The 23,855-nt window shown below is 45.5% G+C and overlaps 1 protein-coding gene across 2 annotated transcripts in view; it reads left to right on the forward strand.

The window, feature by feature from the left end:
• Nucleotides 1–23,855, forward strand: part of LOC128704255 (leucine-rich repeat neuronal protein 3) — a 94,443-nt gene that overhangs the window by 56,360 nt on the left and 14,228 nt on the right. For both annotated transcript variants that reach the window (XM_070102968.1, XM_070102967.1), the window contains exons 2-5: nucleotides 6,177–6,363; nucleotides 12,208–12,428; nucleotides 16,930–17,162; nucleotides 18,654–18,768. In XM_070102968.1, the coding sequence (XP_069959069.1) occupies nucleotides 6,177–6,363; nucleotides 12,208–12,428; nucleotides 16,930–17,162; nucleotides 18,654–18,768 (756 nt within the window). The remainder of the gene's footprint in view (nucleotides 1–6,176; nucleotides 6,364–12,207; nucleotides 12,429–16,929; nucleotides 17,163–18,653; nucleotides 18,769–23,855) is intronic.

Consider the following 23,855-nt stretch of genomic DNA (forward strand, 5'->3'; position numbering starts at 1 on the left):
TAGGAATTTTTATTGACCTAAGAAAAGCTTTTGACACAGTAGACCACGACATCCTACTCCACAAACTTGACCATTACGGTATAAGAGGCCATGCGCTTGCTTATTTCAAATCTTACCTTACTAATAGGTATCAGTATGTCACCATTAAAGACACAGCATCAGCAACACGGCCACTTGATACTGGAGTTCTGCAGGGAAGTGTCCTTGGTCCACTGCTCTTCCTCATATACATCAATGATCTTCCAAACGTATCTCAACACCTGAACCCCATTCTCTTTGCTGACGACACGACTTATGTCATCTCTCACCCTAATCTTGCCACCCTCAACACCATTGTTAACGAGGAGCTGATCAAAATATCGACTTGGATGACAGCCAATAAACTTACGCTTAACACTGACAAAACCTACTATATCATGTTTGGTAGCAGAGCAGGAGATGCACAAATTAACATTAAGATTGACAACACTCTAATTACCAGACATAATGAGGGCAAATTCCTAGGCCTACACCTACACCTACACCATATCCAGCATATAACCAAAAAAGTATCCAAAACGGTTGGGATCCTCTCCAAGAGGCAGCTCTGATGAAAACTCACACTCACACGAGCTTTTAAATCTCTGCACAAAATTCAATTTAAACCAGCAAATAATAGAGCCTACTAGACTGGAGAATACACTAGACCTCATCTTCACTAACAATGATGATCTGATAAGAAATGTCACCATATCAAAAACAATATACTCAGATCACAACATAATTGAGGTTCAGAGAAGTAGCAAGCATCGAACTTAAGCTAAAAGAATCCTTTAGGAGTCAGGAATCGCGGGAAGAACTAAAAGCCATAAATGAAATCGAAAGAAACCCAAAGTGTTACTTCTCCTATGCCAAATCAAAATCGAGAACAACGTCCAGTATTGGGCCCCTACTTAAACAAGATGGGTCCTACACAGATGACAGCAAGGAAATGAGTGAGCTACTCAAGTCCCAATATGACTCAGTTTTTAGCAAGCCACTAACCAGACTGAGAGTCGAAGATCAAAATGAATTTTTTATGAGAGAGCCACAAAATTTGATTAACACAAGCCTATCCGATGTTATCCTGACGCCAAATGACTTCGAACAGGCGATAAATGACATGCCCATGCACTCTGCCCCAGGGCCAGACTCATGGAACTCTGTGTTCATCAAGAACTGCAAGAAGCCCCTATCACGAGCCTTTTCCATCCTATGGAGAGGGAGCATGGACACGGGGGTCGTCCCACAGTTACTAAAAACAACAGACATAGCCCCACTCCACAAAGGGGGCAGTAAAGCAACAGCAAAAAACTACAGACCAATAGCACTAACATCCCATATCATAAAAATCTTTGAAAGGGTCCTAAGAAGCAAGATCACCACCCATCTAGAAACCCATCAGTTACACAACCCAGGGCAACATGGGTTTAGAACAGGTCGCTCCTGTCTGTCTCAACTATTGGATCACTACGACAAGGTCCTAAATGCACTAGAAGACAAAAAGAATGCAGATGTAATATATACAGACTTTGCAAAAGCCTTCGACAAGTGTAATAGCGCACAAAATGCGTGCTAAAGGAATAACAGGAAAAGTCGGTCGATGGATCTATAATTTCCTCACTAACAGAACACAAAGAGTAGTCGTCAACAGAGTGAAGTCCGAGGCAGCTACGGTGAAAAGCTCTGTTCCACAAGGCACAGTACTCGCTCCCATCTTGTTCCTCATCCTCATATCCGACATAGACAAGGATGTCAGCCACAGCACCGTGTCTTCCTTTGCAGATGACACCCGAATCTGCATGACAGTGTCTTCCATTGCAGACACTGCAAGGCTCCAGGCGGACATCAACCAAATCTTTCAGTGGGCTGCAGAAAACAATATGAAGTTCAACGATGAGAAATTTCAATTACTGATATGGTAAACATGAGGAAATTAAATCTTCATCAGAGTACAAAACAAATTCTGGCCACAAAATAGAGCGAAACACCAACGTCAAAGACCTGGGAGTGATTATGTCGGAGGATCTCACCTTCAAGGACCATAACATTGTATCAGTCGCATCTGCTAGAAAAATGACAGGATGGATAATGAGAACCTTCAAAACTAGGGAGGCCTAGCCCATGATGACACTCTTCAGGTCACTTGTTCTATCTAGGCTGGAATATTCCTCACACTAACAGCACCTTTCAAGGCAGGTGAAATTGCCGACCTAGAAAATGTACAGAGAACTTTCACGGCGCGCATAACGGAGATAAAACACCTCAATTACTGGGAGCACTTGAGGTTCCTAAACCTGTATTCCCTGGAACGCAGGAGGGAGAGATACATGATTATATACACCTGGAAAATCCTAGAGGGACTAGTACCGAACTTGCACACGAAAATCACTCACTACGAAAGCAAAAGACTTGGCAGACGATGCACCATCCCCCAATGAAAAGCAGGGGTGTCACTAGCACGTTAAGAGACCATACAATAAGTGTCAGGGGCCCGAGACTGTTCAACTGCCTCCCAGCACACATAAGGGGGATTACCAACAGACCCCTGGCAGTCTTCAAGCTGGCACTGGACAAGCACCTAAAGTCAGTTCCTGATCAGCCGGGCTGTGGCTCGTACGTTGGTTTGCGTGCAGCCAGCAGCAACAGCCTGGTTGATCAGGCTCTGATCCACCAGGAGGCCTGGTCACAGACCGGGCCGGGGGGGCGTTGACCCCCGGAACTCTCTCCAGGTAAACTCCAGGTAAGATTCGATACTACGTGCCGCAAAATGCCCTTCTCACACTATACCACTCACTTATTTATCCATACCTCACCTATGCTATTTGTGCTTGGGGATCAACTGCAGCAACACACCTAAAGCCAATAATAACCCAACAAAAAGCCGCAGTAAGAATAATCACTAAATCCCATCCCTGGCAACACACCCTCCCACTCTTCATAGATCTAAACTTACTCCCTGTTCAGTACATCCACACTTACTACTGTGCAATCTACATCTACAGGGCCTTAAACTCTAATATCAACCTTGACCTAAAACGCTTTCTTGATAGTTGTGACAGAACCCACAGGCATAACACCAGAAACAAACATCTCTACGACATTCCCCGTGTCCGACTAAACCTTTACAAAAATTCAATTTATGTCAAAGGCCCTAAAATCTGGAACACCCTACCTGAGAACTCTAGAACTGCAGACACATTCATCACCTTCAAAACTACCATTAGAAAAGATCTTATCTCCCTGATACACCCCGTCAACTAACTACACGAATACCACCTGGTGGTTCACACTTACACTCACTCACCCATTTGACCATAAACAAAAATATTAATCTCAATCTTAAAATAATGAATCTTGTGATACTCCAATACTGAAACTATGTACTGTGCCAAAACAAAAGCATTCACATTGCTAAACTCACAAACTAGTATTTAGTCACTTAGCCATAATACCAACTTACCTCATAATTTGTAATATTTTACAATTAAGAATTAAACTAAGTCTGCCCGAAATGCCTAGCCATGCTAGATGTTCTAGTGGTACACTCTGTAATCATTATTTTACTACATGTAAACCACACAATAACCAAATTTCTGTAAACTCAGCATTGTAATCCTTATAGAGAATAAACTTTGAATTGAATTGAATTGAACACTACCAGCATCCGTGACGTTTGTTAGTGTTTCTGCAGTAGAAACACAGCCAGCAACACTCCCAGTGTTTGTGATATTAGTGTTTCTGTGAGTGTTGCTCCTGCAGACAAACACACAGCCAGTCATCAACACTCCCAGCATCCGTGGCGTTTGTGAGTGTTGCTGCAGTAGAAACTCAGCCAGCAACACTCCCAGTGTTTGTGATATTAGTGTTTCTGTGAGAGTTGCTCCTGCAAACACACAGCCAGTCATCAACACTACCAGCATCCGTGACGTTTGTTAGTGTTTCTGCAGTAGAAACACAGCCAGAAACACTCCCAGTGTTTGTGATATTAGTGTTTCTGTGAGAGTTGCTCCTGCAAACACACAGCCAGTCATCAACACTCCCAGCATCCGTGACGTTTGTTAGTGTTTCTGCAGTAGAAACACAGCCAGCAACACTCCCAGTGTTTGTGATATTAGTGTTTCTGTGAATGTTGCTCCTGCAGACAAACACACAGCCAGTCATCAACACTCCCAGCAGTTAGTTAGTTTAATATGTTTATTATGCACCCCATACCCATCCTGTGGGCGGTAGTCAAAAGATTACAGAGGTACATAATGGGTCCAGGGACTGGGCCTCAAAGTTTTGATAGCTGAGCCCCTATGCATACGGCCTCTCGGACAGCGAGGGCGCCTATGCATACGGCCTCTCGGACAGCGAGGGCGCCTATGCACACGGCCTCTCGGACACCGAGGGCGCCTATGCACACGGCCTCTCGGATACCGAGGGCGCCTATGCATGCGGCCTCTCGGACACCGAAGGCGGTCACGCATGCGACCTCGAGGGCGCCTGTGTTTACGATCCACAAATCAAGGCTGAAGATAAATTCAGTCTGTTGATGGCGTGCCTAAGGTCAGTTATCACAGACATCAACGCACCAGCCTACATGGCTGAGACTGCACTTATCACTCTCGCTTCAGAGATTGAATGGCAGTTAAGCTCCAGGGAATCATTCCCAGACTCGCTAAACTTTATATAATGAGGGTGAAAACCTGTTTAAAACCATAAGTTAATGGTGGGGCAAAATGCCATGTAAATACATGTATAATGGTGCGTGTAATACTTTCATGGTACGGCACAGTGCCGGGTAATATGTTCACTGGTACGGCACAGTGCCGGGTAATATGTTCACTGGTACGGCACAGTGCCGGGTAATATGTTCACTGGTACGGCACAGTGCCGGGTAATATGTTCACTGGTACGACACAGTGCCGGGTAATATGTTCACTGGTACGGCACAGTGCCGGGTAATATGTTCACTGGTACGGCACAGTGCCGGGTAATATGTTCACTGGTACGGCACAGTGCCGGGTAATATGTTCACTGGTACGGCACAGTGCCGGGTAATATGTTCACTGGTACGGCACAGTGCCGGGTAATATGTTCACTGGTACGACACAATGCCGGGTAATATGTTCACTGGTACGACACAGTGCCGGGTAATATGTTCACTGGTACGACACAGTGCTGGGTAATATGTTCACTGGTACGGCACAATGCCGGGTAATATGTTCACTGGTACGGCACAGTGCCGGGTAATATGTTCACTGGTACGGCACAATGCCGGGTAATATGTTCACTGGTACGGCACAATGCCGGGTAATATGTTCACTGGTACGACACAGTGCCGGGTAATATGTTCACTGGTACGGCACAGTGCCGGGTAATATGTTCACTGGTACGACACAGTGCCGGGTAATATGTTCACTGGTACGACACAGTGCCGGGTAATATGTTCACTGGTACGGCACAGTGCCGGGTAATATGTTCACTGGTACGGCACAGTGCCGGGTAATATGTTCACTGGTACGGCACAGTGCCGGGTAATATGTTCACTGGTACGGCACAGTGCCGGGTAATATGTTCACTGGTACGGCACAGTGCCGGGTAATATGTTCACTGGTACGGCACAACACCTTGTATAAAACTTTCATGGTGTGGCAAAACGCCGTGTGAAAAATGTTTCATTATTTTTTCAATTTTCTTACTTTAGTACACCATGAGGAAAAAATATTTTTCATTTTCCGTTTTCCTTATTTTTCCACGGCAGATGACTTCCCTTTTTCCTTATTTTTGTTGCATAATGTGTATTTATGTTCGTTTTTTACTCTAATCCTAATTTTTAAAGGGGTGGACTGGTAAGCCAGTGGAAGGTCTCGATCAAATGACCAAAAGCTCCAGTTGCGGGTCATCATATGACTAAGACCCGCGTCAGGAAACACTTGTCCTGTTTCCTGAGAATCCTGACCTAACCTGTCTGTTTCCACTGCTTTAAATTATTATTATTATTATTATTAATTATTATTATTATTATTATTATTATTATTATTATTATTATTATTATTATTATTATTATTATTATTATTATTATTATTATTAGTGTAAAAGTGAGTTGTGCCTTTAATTATTCGTGTTGGTTATAGACATTGTTTACCAACTTAATAGCGATTACCATGCAGATGTTGGCCAGGATGATAGTGGCTGTGGTGATGCTGGTACTGCAGGCTGTGCTTTGTCAGGGCTTTTTCTGGGGCTCCACAGATGCCCTACAGCTATGCCCTGACACCTGCACCTGCCCCACACAGCTGGTGCCTGCCAGCAGGAGCGGCATAGACTGCCATGATGCTAATATCACCCACTTGCCAGGTGAGTAGTTGACTTCATGTATCAAACACGTGTAGCGCCAGTGATATACCTCTAACTTGTACCGAGAGTTTTCCTGTTCTAGATGCCCGGCCAAGAGTCAGGCTTTGTTATTCTCTTCCACGAAATACACTGCAGATTATAGCGTTTTTTTGTACCTAACAGTGTTTCATTACATCTAAACTGTACTATTTTTGTAACGCATAAAAATAAATATTTGAATTTGACTGCCTGATCAACCAGACTCTTGATGTTGTCTGCCCGCTAGCAACATGTCATAGACTTTTCTCTCAGACAACATTTCGCCCATACACAAGCTTAATAAAGACTTAATAAAATACTTTTTAGTGCGTTTTGTATATTAAATTATTATTGCAAGTATGAGGGAGTGTTAAATCCGTAAGGGTCATCCAGCGTCTAGAGAATGGGAGGTATTTTTAAATTCTTGTGGGAGAATGAGAGGTATTTTTTAAGTCTAATGGGAGAAAGGAGAGGATAGTTTGAGAATCAGGGCATAAATTCACTGTTCTCCCCCGCCCCTCACTCTAGCCACCTCAGTTATCCTGAGAGATGGTAATTCCCAGGTGATAGTAACTCCAGTTCTGTTGGAAGGAAACCTTTGAGGCTGTCGTAGCTGATGAACCGTTACTGAAATGCTTGGTGATAGTTTCACTGTCCTACTGGAGTCTCCCAGCTCAAGCTGACGCTACTGGAGTCTCCCAGCTCAAGCTGACGCTACTGGAGTCTCCCAGCTCAAGCTGACGCTACTGGAGTCTCCCAGCTCAAGCTGACGCTACTGGAGTCTCCCAGCTCAAGCTGACGCTACTGGAGTCTTCCAGCTCAGGCTGACACTACTGGAGTCTCCCAGCTCAGGCTGACACTACTGGAGTCTCCCAGCTCAAGCTGACGCTACTGGAGTCTCCCAGCTCAAGCTGACGCTACTGGAGTCTCCCAGCTCAGGCTGACACTACTGGAGTCTCCCAGCTCAAGCTGACGCTACTGGAGTCTCCCAGCTCAGGCTGACACTACTGGAGTCTCCCAGCTCAAGCTGACGCTACTGGAGTCTCCCAGCTCAAGCTAACGCTACTGGAGTCTCCCAGCTCAGGCTGACACTACTGGAATCTCCCAGCTCAAGCTGACGCTACTGGAGTCTCCCAGCTCAAGCTGACGCTACTGGAGTCTCCCAGCTCAGGCTGACACTACTGGAGTCTCCCAGCTCAGGCTGACACTACTGGAGTCTCCCAGCTCAGGCTGACACTACTGGAGTCTCCCAGCTCAAGCTGACGCTACTGGAGTCTCCCAGCTCAAGCTGACGCTACTGGAGTCTCCCAGCTCAGGCTGACACTACTGGAGTCTCCCAGTTCAGGCTGACACTACTGGAGTCTCCCAGCTCAAGCTGACGCTACTGGAGTCTCCCAGCTCAGGCTGACACTACTGGAGTCTCCCAGCTCAGGCTGACACTACTGGAGTCTCCCAGCTCAGGCTGACACTACTGGAGTCTCCCAGCTCAGGCTGACACTACTGGAGTCTCCCAGTTCAGGCTGACACTACTGGAGTCTCCCAGTTCAGGCTGACACTACTGGAGTCTCCCAGCTCAGGCTGACACTACTGGAGTCTCCCAGTTCAGGCTGACACTACTGGAGTCTCCCAGTTCAGGCTGACACTACTGGAGTCTCCCAGCTCAGGCTGACACTACTGGAGTCTCCCAGCTCAAGCTGACGCTACTGGAGTCTCCCAGCTCAGACTGACACTACTGGAGTCTCCCAGCTCAGGCTGACACTACTGGAGTCTCCCACCTCAGACTGACACTACTGGAGTCTCCCAGCTCAGACTGACACTACTGGAGTCTCCCAGCTCAGGCTGACACTACTGGAGTCTCCCAGCTCAAGCTGACGCTACTGGAGTCTCCCAGCTCAGAATGACACTACTGGAGTCTCCCAGCTCAGGCTGACACTACTGGAGTCTCCCAGCTCAGACTGACACTACTGGAGTCTCCCAGCTCAGACTGACACTACTGGAGTCTCCCAGCTCAGGCTGACACTACTGGAGTCTCCCAGCTCAGGCTGACACTACTGGAGTCTCCCAGCTCAGGCTGACACTACTGGAGTCTCCCAGCTCAGGCTGACACTACTGGAGTCTCCCAGTTCAGGCTGACACTACTGGAGTCTCCCAGCTGAGGTGGAGAGATTTCAACACTATGAACCTCATTGTACTTGACGAAACACGAGAGGAAAGATTGCTAACTTTTGCTTCCACTTTGTAACTGTCCAGAATAAAAAGGCACAACACAGTGACTGGAACAAAACACAAATAAATAACCCGCAATTAGAAGAGATCCATAATATGTACGTGAAGGTGACTGGGCACTTGGGACGTCCCTCCCTCTCTCGTGAAGGTGACTGGGCACTTGGGACGTCCCTCCCTCTCTCGTGAAGGTAGCTGGGCACTGGGGACGTCCCTCCCTCTCTCGTGAAGGTAGCTGGGCACTGGGGACTTCCCTCCCTCTCTCGTGAAGGTGACTGGGCACTTGGGACGTCGCTCCCTCCCTCGTGAAGGTAGCTGGGCACTGGGGACGTCCCTCCCTCTCTCGTGAAGGTAGCTGGGCACTTGGGACGTCCCTCCCTCTCTCGTGAAGGTAGCTGGGCACTGGGGACGTCCCTCCCTCTCTCGTGAAGGTAGCTGGGCACTGGGGACGTCCCTCCCTCTCTCGTGAAGGTGGCTGGGCACTGGGGACGTCCCTCCCTCTCTCGTGAAGGTGACTGGGCACTTGGGACGTCCCTCCCTCTCTCGTGAAGGTGGCTGGGCACTGGGGACGTCCCTCCCTCTCTCGTGAAGGTAGCTGGGCACTGGGGACGTCCCTCCCTCTCTCGCGAAGGTAGCTGGGCACTGGGGACTTCCCTCCCTCTCTCGTGAAGGTGACTGGGCACTTGGGACGTCCCTCCCTCCCTCGTGAAGGTAGCTGGGCACTGGGGACGTCCCTCCCTCTCTCGTGAAGGTAGCTGGGCACTTGGGACGTCCCTCCCTCTCTCGTGAAGGTAGCTGGGCACTGGGGACGTCCCTCCCTCTCTCGTGAAGGTAGCTGGGCACTGGGGACGTCCCTCCCTCTCTCGTGAAGGTGGCTGGGCACTGGGGACGTCCCTCCCTCTCTCGTGAAGGTGGCTGGGCACTGGGGACGTCCCTCCCTCTCTCGTGAAGGTGGCTGGGCACTTGGGACGTCCCTCCCTCTCTCGTGAAGGTGACTGGGCACTGGGGACGTCCCTCCCTCTCTCGTGAAGGTAGCTGGGCACTGGGGACGTCCCTCCCTCTCTCGTGAAGGTAGCTGGGCACTGGGGACGTCCCTCCCTCTCTCGTGAAGGTAGCTGGGCACTGGGGACGTCCCTCCCTCTCTCGTGAAGGTAGCTGGGCACTGGGGACGTCCCTCCCTCTCTCGTGAAGGTAGCTGGGCACTTGGGACGTCCCTCCCTCTCTCGTGAAGGTAGCTGGGCACTGGGGACGTCCCTCCCTCTCTCGTGAAGGTAGCTGGGCATTGGGGACGTCCCTCCTTCTCTCGTGAAGGTAGCTTGGCACTTGGGACGTCCCTCACTCTCTCGTGAAGGTAGCTGGGCACTGGGGACTTCCCTCCCTCTCTCGTGAAGGTGACTGGGCACTTGGGACGTCCCTCCCTCTCTCGTGAAGGTAGCTGGGCACTGGGGACGTCCCTCCCTCTCTCGTGAAGGTAGCTGGGCACTGGGGACGTCCCTCCCTCTCTCGTGAAGGTGGCTGGGCACTGGGGACGTCCCTCCCTCTCTCGTGAAGGTAGCTGGGCACTGGGGACGTCCCTCCCTCTCTCGTGAAGGTAGCTGGGCACTGGGGACGTCCCTCCCTCTCTCGTGAAGGTGGCTGGGCACTGGGGACGTCCCTCCTTCTCTCGTGAAGGTAGCTGGGCACTGGGGACGTCCCTCCCTCTCTCGTGAAGGTAGCTTGGCACTGGGGACGTCCCTCCTCTCGTGAAGGTAGCTGGGCACTGGGGACGTCCCTCCTTCTCTCGTGAAGGTAGCTGGGCACTGGGGACGTCCCTCCTTCTCTCGTGAAGGTAGCTGGGCACTGGGGACGTCCCTCCCTCTCTCGTGAAGGTAGCTGGGCACTGGGGACGTCCCTCCTTCTCTCGTGAAGGTAGCTGGGCACTGGGGACGTCCCTCCCTCCCTCGTGAAGGTAGCTGGGCACTGGGGACTTCCCTCCCTCTCTCGTGAAGGTGGCTGGGCACTGGGGACGTCCCTCCCTCTCTCGTGAAGGTAGCTGGGCACTGGGGACGTCCCTCCCTCTCTTGTGAAGGTGGCTGGGCACTGGGGACGTCCCTCCCTCTCTCGTGAAGGTAGCTTGGCACTTGGGACGTCCCTCCCTCTCTCGTGAAGGTAGCTGGGCACTGGGGACGTCCCTCCCTCTCTCGTGAAGGTAGCTGGGCACTGGGGACGTCCCTCCTTCTCTCGTGAAGGTAGCTGGGCACTGGGGACGTCCCTCCCTCTCTCGTGAAGGTAGCTTGGCACTGGGGACGTCCCTCCTTCTCTCGTGAAGGTAGCTGGGCACTGGGGACGTCCCTCCTCTCGGGAAGGTAGCTTGGCACTTGGAACGTCCCTCCCTCTCTCGTGAAGGTAGCTGGGCACTGGGGACGTCCCTCCCTCTCTCGTGAAGGTGGCTGGGCACTGGGGACTTCCCTCCCTCTCTCGTGAAGGTGGCTGGGCACTGGGGACGTCCCTCCCTCTCTCGTGAAGGTGGCTGGGCACTGGGGACGTCCCTCCCTCTCTCGTGAAGGTAGCTGGGCACTGGGGACGTCCCTCCCTCTCTCGTGAAGGTAGCTGGGCACTGGGGACGTCCCTCCCTCTCTCGTGAAGGTAGCTGGGCACTGGGGACTTCCCTCCCTCTCTCGTGAAGGTGGCTGGGCACTGGGGACGTCCCTCCCTCTCTCGTGAAGGTAGCTGGGCACTGGGGACGTCCCTCCCTCTCTCGTGAAGGTAGCTGGGCACTGGGGACGTCCCTCCCTCTCTCGTGAAGGTGGCTGGGCACTGGGGACGTCCCTCCCTCTCTCGTGAAGGTAGCTGGGCACTGGGGACGTCCCTCCCTCTCTCGTGAAGGTAGCTGGGCACTGGGGACGTCCCTCCTTCTCTCGTGAAGGTAGCTGGGCACTGGGGACGTCCCTCCCTCTCTCGTGAAGGTAGCTTGGCACTGGGGACGTCCCTCCTTCTCTCGTGAAGGTAGCTGGGCACTGGGGACGTCCCTACCTCTCTCGTGAAGGTAGCTGGGCACTGGAGACGTCCCTCCCTCTCTCGTGAAGGTAGCTGGGCACTGGGGACATCCCTCCTTCTCTCGTGAAGGTAGCTTGGCACTTGGGACGTCCCTCCCTCTCTCGTGAAGGTAGCTGGGCACTGGGGACGTCCCTCCTTCTCTCGTGAAGGTAGCTGGGTACTGGGGACGTCCCTCCCTCTCTCGTGAAGGTAGCTGGGCACTGGGGACGTCCCTCCCTCTCTCATATATACTCTAGCTTTCTTCCCTTCGCGCTTATGTGTCACTAGTTTCTGGTCCAACTCGGACCGAAACGTGGTCATAATTTTCAGTCTTCCAAGTGCGGGCTGTGTAGTGTAACTGTTACATAGACTAGGTAGCAACACACTACTGATGTATTGTCAATTGTGCAATACTTACTGGTATATATTACACGGGTATTGCACCAATTTTGCTAATACAATATAAAGTATATCTTTTCTGCAGTATACCAAATGCAGTTTATATGTAACACAATATTGCTAGGCGCAAAATAAAGCCCCTAGCACAGGGTGCATTGTGGTGTAAGTTAGCTGGGCCTCCTTCGTCAGATGAATTGGAAATACCTGCCCAGTACACCAGCGTCGACTTCTCCAGGAACAGCATCGGGGAGCTGAGCATGAGTACCTTCAGTGGCTGCTGCAGCGGGTTGCTGAGGCTGGACCTGTCAGACAACGAGGTGCAGCAGCTGCCAGCACTGGTACTACAACACCTCCCCTCACTCTCAACGCTCCTCCTCAAGAACAACAAACTTACCATTATCGACTCAGCTGTGAGTTTTCAAGATAGATTTATAATTAATATAATTATTATTATTATTATTATTGTTATTATTATTATTATTATTATTATTATTATAGTATAATAATACTTCCGCATATTATTGTATTGCAAAGGCACTTCCTGTGATTGTATTTGCTTGGATCTCCTCCTGTTGTCTGCAACATTGCTAGCTCCTGATGTGATTGCAACATGAAAAGCCTAGAGCTATCATTCAACTGCCCCCCTTAGGTGTTTTGTATCTTAAATAATTTGTTCGAGATTTTTTGCATATATATATATATATATATATATATATATATATATATATATATATATATATATATATATATATATATATATATATATATATATATATATATATATGTCGTGCCGAATAGGCAGAACTTGCTATCTTGGCTTAAATAGCAACGCTCATCTTGCCATATAAGACAAGTGAAAATTTGTGTATGCAATAATTTCGCCAAAATCATTCTGAACCTAACGACAAAAAATATATTTCACTGTGTTTGTTTAGTATTAAATTATTGTAAACAAATCTAAAATATATTTAGTTGGGTTACGCTAAAATAAATTGTTCTTGTTATAATAAGGTTAGGTAAGTTTTCTAAGATTCTTTTGGAGCAAAATTAAATTTTATTACACCAACATTAATAAAAAAAAAATCTAGCTTTAAACGTATAAGAGACATTTTTAGAAAAGATTTAATTATAAAGGAGTTCTTGCTAATTGACCAGTTTTACATATTCGGCACAACATATATATATATGTTTAGGTAGTAGGTTGGTAGACAGCAACAACCCAGGGAAGTACTACCGTCCTGCCAGATGACTGTGAAACAGAAACCTGTAACTGTTTGGCATGATGGTAGGATTGCTGGTTTCTTTTTCTGTCTCATAAACACGCTAGATAACAGGGATATCTTGCTACTCCTACTTACACTTTGGTCACACTTCACAGATACGCACATGCATATATATATACATACATCTAGGTTTTTCTCCTTTTTCTAAATAGCTCTTGTTCTTCTTTATTTCTTCTATTGTCCATGGGGAAGTGGAAAAGAATCTTTCTTCCGTAAGCCATGCGTGTCGTATGAGGCAACTAAAATGCCGGGAGCAATGGGCTAGTAACCCCTTCTCCTGTAGACATTTACTAAAAAAGAGAAGAAGAAAAACTTTATAAAACTGGGGTGCTTAAATGTGCGTGGATGTAGTGCGGATGACAAGAAACAGATGATTGCTGATGTTATGAATGAAAAGAAGTTGGATGTCCTGGCCCTAAGCGAAACAAAGCTGAAGGGGGTAGGAGAGTTTCAGTGGGGGGAAATAAATGAGATTAAATCTGGAGTATCTGAGAGAGTTAGAGCAAAGGAAGGGGTAGCAGTAATGTTGAATGATCAGTTATGGAAGGAGAAAAGAGAATATGAATGTGTAAATTCAAGAATTATGTGGATTAAAGTAAAGGTTGGATGCGAGAAGTGGGTCATAATAAGCGTGTATGCACCTGGAGAAGAGAGGAATGCAGAGGAGAGAGAGAGATTTTGGGAGATGTTAAGTGAATGTATAGGAGCCTTTGAACCAAGTGAGAGAGTAATTGTCGTAGGGGACCTGAATGCTAAAGTTGGAGAAACTTTTAGAGAGAGTGTGGTAGGTAAATTTGGGGTGCCAGGTGTAAATGATAATGGGAGCCCTTTGATTGAACTTTGTATAGAAAGGGGTTTGGTTATAGGTAATACATATTTTAAGAAAAAGAGGATAAATAAGTATACAAGATATGATGTAGGGCGAAATGACAGTAGTTTGTTGGATTATGTATTGGTAGATAAAAGACTGTTGAGTAGACTTCAGGATGTACATGTTTATAGAGGGGCCACAGATATATCAGATCACTTTCTAGTTGTAGCTACACTGAGAGTAAAAGGTAGATGGGATACAAGGAGAATAGAAGCATCAGGGAAGAGAGAGGTGAAGGTTTATAAACTAAAAGAGGAGGCAGTTAGGGTAAGATATAAACAGCTATTGGAGGATAGATGGGCTAATGAGAGCATAGGCAATGGGGTCGAAGAGGTATGGGGTAGGTTTAAAAATGTAGTGTTAGAGTGTTCAGCAGAAGTTTGTGGTTACAGGAAAGTGGGTGCGGGAGGGAAGAGGAGCGATTGGTGGAATGATGATGTGAAGAGAGTAGTAAGAGAGAAAAAGTTAGCATATGAGAAGTTTTTACAAAGTAGAAGTGATGCAAGGAGGGAAGAGTATATGGAGAAAAAGAGAGAGGTTAAGAGAGTGGTGAAGCAAATGTAAAAAGAGAGCAAATGAGAGAGTGGGTGAGATGTTATCAACAAATTTTGTTGAAAATAAGAAAAAGTTTTGGAGTGAGATTAACAAGTTAAGAAAGCCTAGAGAACAAATGGATTTGTCAGTTAAAAATAGGAGAGGAGAGTTATTAAATGGAGAGTTAGAGGTATTGGGAAGATGGAGGGAATATTTTGAGGAATTATTAAATGTTGATGAAGATAGGGAAGCTGTGATTTCGTGTATAGGGCAAGGAGGAACAACATCTTGTAGGAGTGAGGAAGAGCCAGTTGTGAGTGTGGGGGAAGTTCGTGAGGCAGTAGGTAAAATGAAAGGGGGTAAGGCAGCCGGAATTGATGGGATAAAGATAGAAATGTTAAAAGCAGGTGGGGATATAGTTTTGGAGTGGTTGGTGCAATTATTTAATAAATGTATGGAAGAGGGTAAGGTACCTAGGGATTGGCAGAGAGCATGCATAGTTCCTTTGTATAAAGGCAAAGGGGATAAAAGAGAGTGCAAAAATTATAGGGGGATAAGTCTGTTGAGTATACCTGGCAAAGTGTATGGTAGAGTTATTATTGAAAAAATTAAGAGTAAGACGGAGAATAGGATAGCAGATGAACAAGGAGGCTTTAGGAAAGGTAGGGGGTGTGTGGACCAGGTGTTTACAGTGAAACATATAAGTGAACAGTATTTAGATAAGGCTAAAGAGGTCTTTGTGGCATTTATGGATTTGGAAAAGGCGTATGACAGGGTGGATAGGGGGGCAATGTGGCAGATGTTGCAGGTGTATGGTGTAGGAGGTAGGTTACTGAAAGCAGTGAAGAGTTTTTACGAGGACAGTGAGGCTCAAGTTAGAGTATGTAGGAAAGAGGGAAATTATTTCCCAGTAAAAGTAGGCCTTAGACAAGGATGTGTGATGTCACCGTGGTTGTTTAATATATTTATAGATGGAGTTGTAAGAGAAGTAAATGCGAGGGTCTTGGCAAGAGGCGTGGAGTTAAAAGATAAAGAATCACACATAAAGTGGGAGTTGTCACAGTTGCTCTTTGCTGATGACACTGTGCTCTTGGGAGATTCTGAAGAGAAGTTGCAGAGATTGGTGGATGAATTTGGTAGGGTGTGCAAAAGAAGAAAATTAAAAGTGAATACAGGAAAGAGTAAGGTTATGAGGATAACAAAAAGATTAGGTGATGAAAGATTGGATATCAGATTGGAGGGAGAGAGTATGGAGGAGGTGAATGTATTCAGATATTTGGGAGTGGACGTGTCAGCGGATGGGTCTATGAAAGATGAGGTGAATCATAGAATTGATGAGGGGAAAAGGGTGAGTGGTGCACTTAGGAGTCTGTGGAGACAAAGAAGTTTGTCCTTGGAGGCAAAGAGGGGAATGTATGAGAGTATAGTTTTACCAACGCTCTTATATGGGTGTGAAGCATGGGTGATGAATGTTGCAGCGAGGAGAAGGCTGGAGGCAGTGGAGATGTCATGTCTGAGGGCAATGTGTGGTGTGAATATAATGCAGAGAATTCGTAGTTTGGAAGTTAGGAGGAGGTGCGGGATTACCAAAACTGTTGTCCAGAGGGCTGAGGAAGGGTTGTTGAGGTGGTTCGGACATGTGGAGAGAATGGAGCGAAACAGAATAACTTCAAGAGTGTATCAGTCTGTAGTGGAAGGAAGGCGGGGTAGGGGTCGGCCTAGGAAAGGTTGGAGGGAGGGGGTAAAGGAGGTTTTGTGTGCGAGGGGCTTGGACTTCCAGCAGGCATGCGTGAGCGTGTTTGATAGGAGTGAATGGAGACAAATGGTTTTTAATACTTGACGTGCTGTTGGAGTGTGAGCAAAGTAACATTTATGAAGGGGTTCAGGGAAACCGGCAGGCTGGACTTGAGTCCTGGAGATGGGAAGTACAGTGCCTGCACTCTGAAGGAGGGGTGTTAATGTTGCAGTTTAAAAACTGTAGTGTAAAGCACCCTTCTGGCAAGATAGTGATGGAGTGAATGATGGTGAAAGTTTTTCTTTTTCGGGCCACCCTGCCTTGGTGGGAATCGGCCAGTGTGATAATAAAAAAAAATATATATATGTATATATATATATATATATATATATATATATATATATATATATATATATATATATATATATATATATATATATAATAATAATAATAATAATAATAATAATAATAATGTGGCGCCGTAACAGGCTTTCGTGGGTCTGCACAACTTGACGAGGCTGGACCTGAGTTACAACAAGCTGGAGGTTCTACCCGAGGACGTGTTAGAACCTCTGGTGTGTCTGCAGGAGCTGCTGCTGGGGTTCAACCCGCTGGTAACCCTCAATCCATCTCTGTTTACCCACAACACTGCTCTCACCAAGCTTGACCTGGCTGCCTTGAGACTCAACACTCTTCCCAACAACTTGTTCCTCAATATGATGTACGCAACTTCAGGTTTATTCTCCATGACGTCAATATTCTTAGTTTCTCTTAACTCCCATAAACATCCATGTCGGTATTTCACATACAGTTTGCAGGAAATTTTTCTGGCAGATTAGGTTAGGTTGTCCTCTGCCCATGAAAAATAACCAGTTGTAACATACCACAGCGAAAAAAAATATAAATATATGATAAAGGCGAACAGAAAACAGCCATCCACTGAGTGCCGTAGGCATAACTACGAATATGTCTGATTTTCACTGTTTAAAGTGCCTTAATCAGTCTCGTGCTTGACTCTTATAAACATAACGAAAGTTATAATCAGATGACCAAACGCTCCAGCTGCGGGTCATCCTATGACTAAGACCCGTGTCAGGAAACACTTGTCCCTACCTAACCTAACCTGTTTGTCTTTACAACAGTGAAATGATGACTGTGATTTAGAGAGCGTGTTGCGCTGGTAGTCCAGCGCTAGATCGTTTGGTTGATCGCCGGGTTGGGCAAGTCGCTCTACACCTACTGTCCTTAATTAAGTCAGTAACTAGGTCTCTGTTAGTCAACAGCTGTGAGTCGCATTCTGAGCAGGGAGAAGCATGTGGGCTAGTAGTAGTAGTGTATATAGCGAATGGACAATGAGAGGTAGTCAAATTTGATCTGAGCAAGGGAGGATATTGTAATAATTTTGTAGAATTACCGACAATGTGTTACGTAAAAAGGCACCTAAGCAACTAAGATACATTTTAATGTGGCAACGTTTCTCTCTATAGAAAGTCTGTCAAGCCGTTACAAACAAGACAGGGACCTCACTCTAATACCTACATATACGCTCAGTGTCCCTGTATTGTTGGTAACGGCTTTCTATAGAGCGAAACGTTGCCACAATAAAATGTCACATTAGTTGCACGTGTCCCTTTACCTAACAAGGGAAGGATATGTAGATGAATGGTTCAGAGAACCGACAAGTTGATAAATTAGACAAATGTGCAACACTCGGGTACCTTTATTGACGAAACGTTTCGCCACACAGTGGCTTCATCAGTCCATACAAAGGAGAGCGTTGAAGAACAGGAGGAGTTTGAGGTAATCAGTCCCTCAGCCTTGAGTCGATGTGGTCAGTCTATCAATCTTGAAAAGAAGAATCAAGGAAAGGATAGCTTCTCTGCCTTCATATAACATCTAGCTGCTCCTCCTTCGAAGATGACACAACAGTAGTCAGGGTATAATGACGTGTCACGCTGGACGTGACCCATAGTAGTAATTATGGTGTAACGATTATCGTGTCACGTGTATCGTTACACTCCAGGTGTGTAGTCCTTCCAGGAGACTGGAGGTAATACTCAGCAGTAATCAGTGTACTGATACACACGTGTCACGCAGGATCCTGGAGGACAGGACACATAGCAGAAAAGCGTGTATTGATATGTGTCCAAAGGGAGCTTGTGGGTGATACACAGCTGTAGTTATGGTGTACTGATACTCATGTGTCCCGCAGGAACCTGGAGGAGGTGTCGCTGGCACAAAACAACATGACGGTGGTACCCACCAAAGCTCTCTACCCCGTCAGATACACACTCACCCGTCTGGACCTCTCAGGCAACCCATTCCAGGTAGCTACCAACATGTAAACAACTTCAATTAGTAATATTATTATTATTAGTGTTTCTATTATTACCAATCATATTTTATTAGTGTTGCTATTATTATTATTATTATTATTTTGGGAAAGGGTTAAAACCATAAGTTTAACAAAGTTAATTAGATTTAATCTGAAGGGGAAGACAACCAATTCTTCGAATCCAGAGTCTTTGACCAGCATCCAGACGGAAGGTTGGGTCCCAGTGCCGCCTGCCCCTCTCACAAGTGTGTGTGATGGGAGTATTTACATCCCATATGAGGGTATCCATACTCTAATCAGTGACACACAGATGCACTGGGGCTTCAGACTTTCGTGTACATATGTGACCTGACTAAATCTTCACTACACACCCACGCTCAGCGTGTTGGGTCTTTTGCGATTTCATGTATAACGTCATAATTTAGGTGAAATCTCAGCCTTATAAGTATTCTGTTTTATTATTTTTACTGTTCCTTGATAATACGAGAAATCATGAGAGCACTTTCAATTTCACTGTTTTTACACTATGGTTATTTTGCATATCGTGATATCACCTGTTTATTGTGATCTTACTGCATGTTTATATACGTGAAATATATTATTATTATTTACCCTCCTACGTGCTGCAAATATACCTCTCCTTCATTATATATAGTATATATATATATATATATATATATATATATATATATATATATATATATATATATATATATATATATATATATATATATTATGATCACGTTTTTCATCTAATAATACTTATCATTTTATCTAACACCAGTTCATAATGCTATCACGAGTGCTTGAAGACATACAATTCCCACAATGCTGTAGCTTCCCTGGTGTCTAGCTCCTGGACCTAAACCTTCATATAGTATAACAAGTCACAGTATAACTTGTTACTGGCTCACGTTAGACCCAAACATCGTCATTATGCTCCTCTCCTAAGTGCGGGTTATTTGTGTATTGTATATGAAAATAGTACACAATACCTACACAGTAGGCTTCTTTAGTCGAGTACAGAAGAGTAAGCAGAAAGTAGTAGAGATGTGAAGACGATGTAATCAGTCCCTCAGCCTGGAGAAGAATTTTGCTTCATAGTCCGAAACAACGTTCCAGTTTTGCTGCATAGTCAAACTCTTCTCCAGGCTGAGGGACTGACCACCTCAAAACTACGCCTTCAAGGCTGATGGACTGATTACATCATCTTTACATCTCTACTGCTTCTGGCAACCCATCTGTACTTGATAAATTAGACACATGCGCAAATCTTGGGTATCTTTATTGAGGAAACGTTTCGCCAAACAGTGGCTTCATCAGCCCATACAAAGGAGAATCTTGAAGAACAAGAGGAGAATGAGGTAATCAGTCCCTCAACCTTGAGTCGATGTGGTCAGTCCATCAATCTCGAATAGAATACGGCATACATGCGGAGAAGCAGCTTATAAACCGTTGGCAGGAGAGGTGCAGCAGTCATAGGTGGTGTCACATTTGTTCAATGTGGAAGTAGGTCGTGCCCAAGAATTAGGCAAGCGAAGAATTCCTAAGTATTAAGATCCCAAGAAGTTGCAGTGTCTGACAGGTTTGTAGATGAATCGTTCACAGAACCACTTATAAGCTCCTTCTCTGCACATATGCCGTATTCTATTCAAGATTGATGGACTAGCCACATCGACTCAAGGTTGAGGGACTGATTACCTCATTCTCCTCCTGTTCTTCAAGATTCTCCTTTGTATGGGCTGATGAAGCCACTGTGTGGCGAAACGTTTCCTCAATAAAGATACCCAAGATTTGCACATGTGTCTAATTTATCAACGTGTCGGTTCTGTGAACCATTCATCTTCATCTGTACTTAACTGCAGAAGCCTGCTGTGTAGGCGAAACGTTTCGAAATAAAGATACCTAACTGTTGCACTTGTTTGTGTATTGTTCCAGCCACGGTACTGTAAATTTTTATTCTTCCTGGTGTCTAACTCCTGGCCCGAAGGCAACCTTCACCTGGCTCCGTCAAAGTGGATAATTGATACACCTATGCAGCACTTGTTGTGGAAACGTTTCGCTTCTTCAGTCCAATACAGAGAGGAGCAGTTGAAGATGAGTTCGAGGTAATCAGTCCCTCAGGCTGTAGATGTGTTCAGTCCATCAGTCTTGATAAAAGTGCCTAAGTGTGGGTGAAAATTTGTAAATATAGGGTCGCATTATCAACAACGTTTCACCCACAATTAGCTACTTTTATCAAGACTGATGGACTGAACACATTATCTCCAGGCTGAGGGACTGATTACCTCAAACTTCTCATCTTCAACCGTTCTTCTCTGTATTGGACTAAAGAAGCCACTGGCTGGCGTAAACCTTCCACAATAAAGATACGTAAATGTTGCACAAGGGTCTCAGTCATCAACTTGTCGATTTTTTAAACCGACAGGTTGATGATTGTACTGAGTATTGTATTTATACAATATTGTATTGTATTTATACAATACTGCACTGTATTTATACAAGTATTGTATTTATACAATATTGTATTGTATTTATACAATATTGTATTGTAGTTATACAATGCTCTCAATTTTTTTTATATTATCAAGCATATCCGACTTACATGTTGACATGCTGTCAGGAAGCCGGACCTCTACCTCAGAATATTAACATGACACGTCAGGCAGTTGGATTCACTCTAACCTTGGGTTGATCCCCAGAGAGAAGGTCACTTTTAGTGATAGTTATTCCAGTATTTCTAAGGAAGTGCCTTGATGTTTGGGTCAGATCTGCTTACCTCCCTTATCCAAGAAGTGTATGACACCTACTTACCTGGAGGGTGTTCCGGGGGTACCTGTTTAGCGTTTCCTATTATAACTATTATTCTACTACTACCACCACCACTAATAATAATAATAATAATAAAACTATTATTATTATTACAGCTGAATAAAATACCAGTGTTTCCACTCCTCAATTTTTTTTCTGATACTAGTATACTAAACATTAGGGAAATTAGGAGCATTGACATATTAATATACTTAGAGAAGCTGAATTAGGAACCCCATATGGAGGTGTCCTCATTCCTACCTTATTCGATATTATAATTAATGTCTTACTACATGCTTCGCCTAGCCAGCCCGATCATTGTATGATCAGCTTTGTTGATGACATATTGCTTCACACCACCGGATCCTCCAACGCCCAAAACATCCTCAACCAGTTGCATGATGGGTCCAGTTGCATGATGGGTCCAGTTGCATGATGGGTCCAGTTGCATGATGGGTCCAGTTGCATGATGGGTCCAGTTGCATAATGGGTCCAGTTGCATGATGGGTCCAGTTGCATTATGGGTCTCGGCTAGAATATGTAACTAGATACAAGTATCTAGGTTTTAATGTGCAACTCCTTGGACTTGTAACAAGACTATCATTGGTTAATTATGCCGCGCCAGTACTTGCTCTTTTGTCAGACTGGAAGCTTGGAGAGCTGTAAAAATTACAGAATGAAGCAATGAGGATCAACCCAGAATTTTATTATTACGAGGGCATCATAGGATGCCCTCGTAGTGCTAAAATTCTAAACATGTGGAAAGAACTTGATATTCCAAGCATCAGAGATCGTGTCACTGAAAGATATGTCCTCATCTGGGTCAATATGCGGAGGCTAGCCCATTTAAACCCTTGCTCAGAAGCCCTCCAAACTTTCCTCAGCACTGGTGAACACCCCTCCAGATAAATCGTAAAAACTGGGACTGACCTCCGCATGACCAAATACATGATCTCTGTGGAATAAGGCAACAGCAACCCTTACCCGCTCCATGGGAAATTACCCTATTACAAACCATTATCCATCCTCTTTCCCAAAGAAATTTCTTAAGTTTAGCTTCACCTTGAAGCCAAGCAGGATGCTTTAAGTTGTAGTAATGACTTAGTTACAAAGCACACTCTTTCACAAATTATGTTTTGTTCACCACTCCACGGGTGCAGCTGGTAGTACTGTTGTCACAGAGTTACGGTTCTCATATAGAAATTAGAGCAGGCATCATTAACTGTGTCTCTACCCATCAGACAACTGTTTGTCATACTCCTTCACTCGCATGACTCCATGTATCACAGGTTGACACTAATTGTAACTGATTCTTTATCCTTAAAAATGTAACTCATTTAGTTACTAGAACTTTGGGACCCGGTCCCTAGGCCCATTATATGCCTCTGTAATCTTTTGACTACCCCCCACACCATGGATATGTCATGTATAATAATGATATTAATCTATCTTAGTTATAAACTTTATACAGGTTTCTTAATATGGTATGCTATATTTTTCCCCTATTGTATGCCGGCAGTAGCCGGAGGTAGTAGACGGTTGGGAGAGGGCCTTCCGCTTTACTATCTTGCATTAAATTTCAAAATAATAGTGGTTAACAGCCACGTCCTGGGCCCTAAAATTCTCTACTGGCTGTTTTTCCCACGTACTCATGTGAACCAGACGACATAAGTCACTTGACTTTTCTGGGTTATCCTAGGTAATTTACACTATGTATGATAGCTGTGCTGGTGTGTAAGTGTGCCTAAATAAACTTATTTGGTGTGTTTCATGTTGGGGATGATGGCGGAGGGTGGAACCTCCACCACTCCTAGTGTTAAGTGATCATTCAGCCTCACACTGTGTTTAATACACACACTCGGCACTGTTACTACACTTACCACCTACAGTTACTACACTCACCACTACACTCACCACCTACAGTTACTACACTCACCACTACACACCACAGACAGTTACCACACTCACCACTACACTCACCACAGACAGTTACTACACTCACCACTACAATAACCACAGACAGTTACTACACTCACCACTACATTCACCACAGACAGTTACCACACTCACCACTACACACCACAGACAGTTACCACACTCACCACTACACTCACCACAGACAGTTACTACACTCACCACTACACTCACCACAGACAGTTACCACACACCACCTACAGTTACTACACTCACCACTACACTCACTACAGTTACCACACACCACCTACAGTTACTACACTCACCACTACACTCACTACAGACAGTTACCAC

Source organism: Cherax quadricarinatus, chromosome 84, assembly GCF_038502225.1.
Source record: "Cherax quadricarinatus isolate ZL_2023a chromosome 84, ASM3850222v1, whole genome shotgun sequence".
NCBI lineage: Eukaryota > Metazoa > Arthropoda > Malacostraca > Decapoda > Parastacidae > Cherax > Cherax quadricarinatus.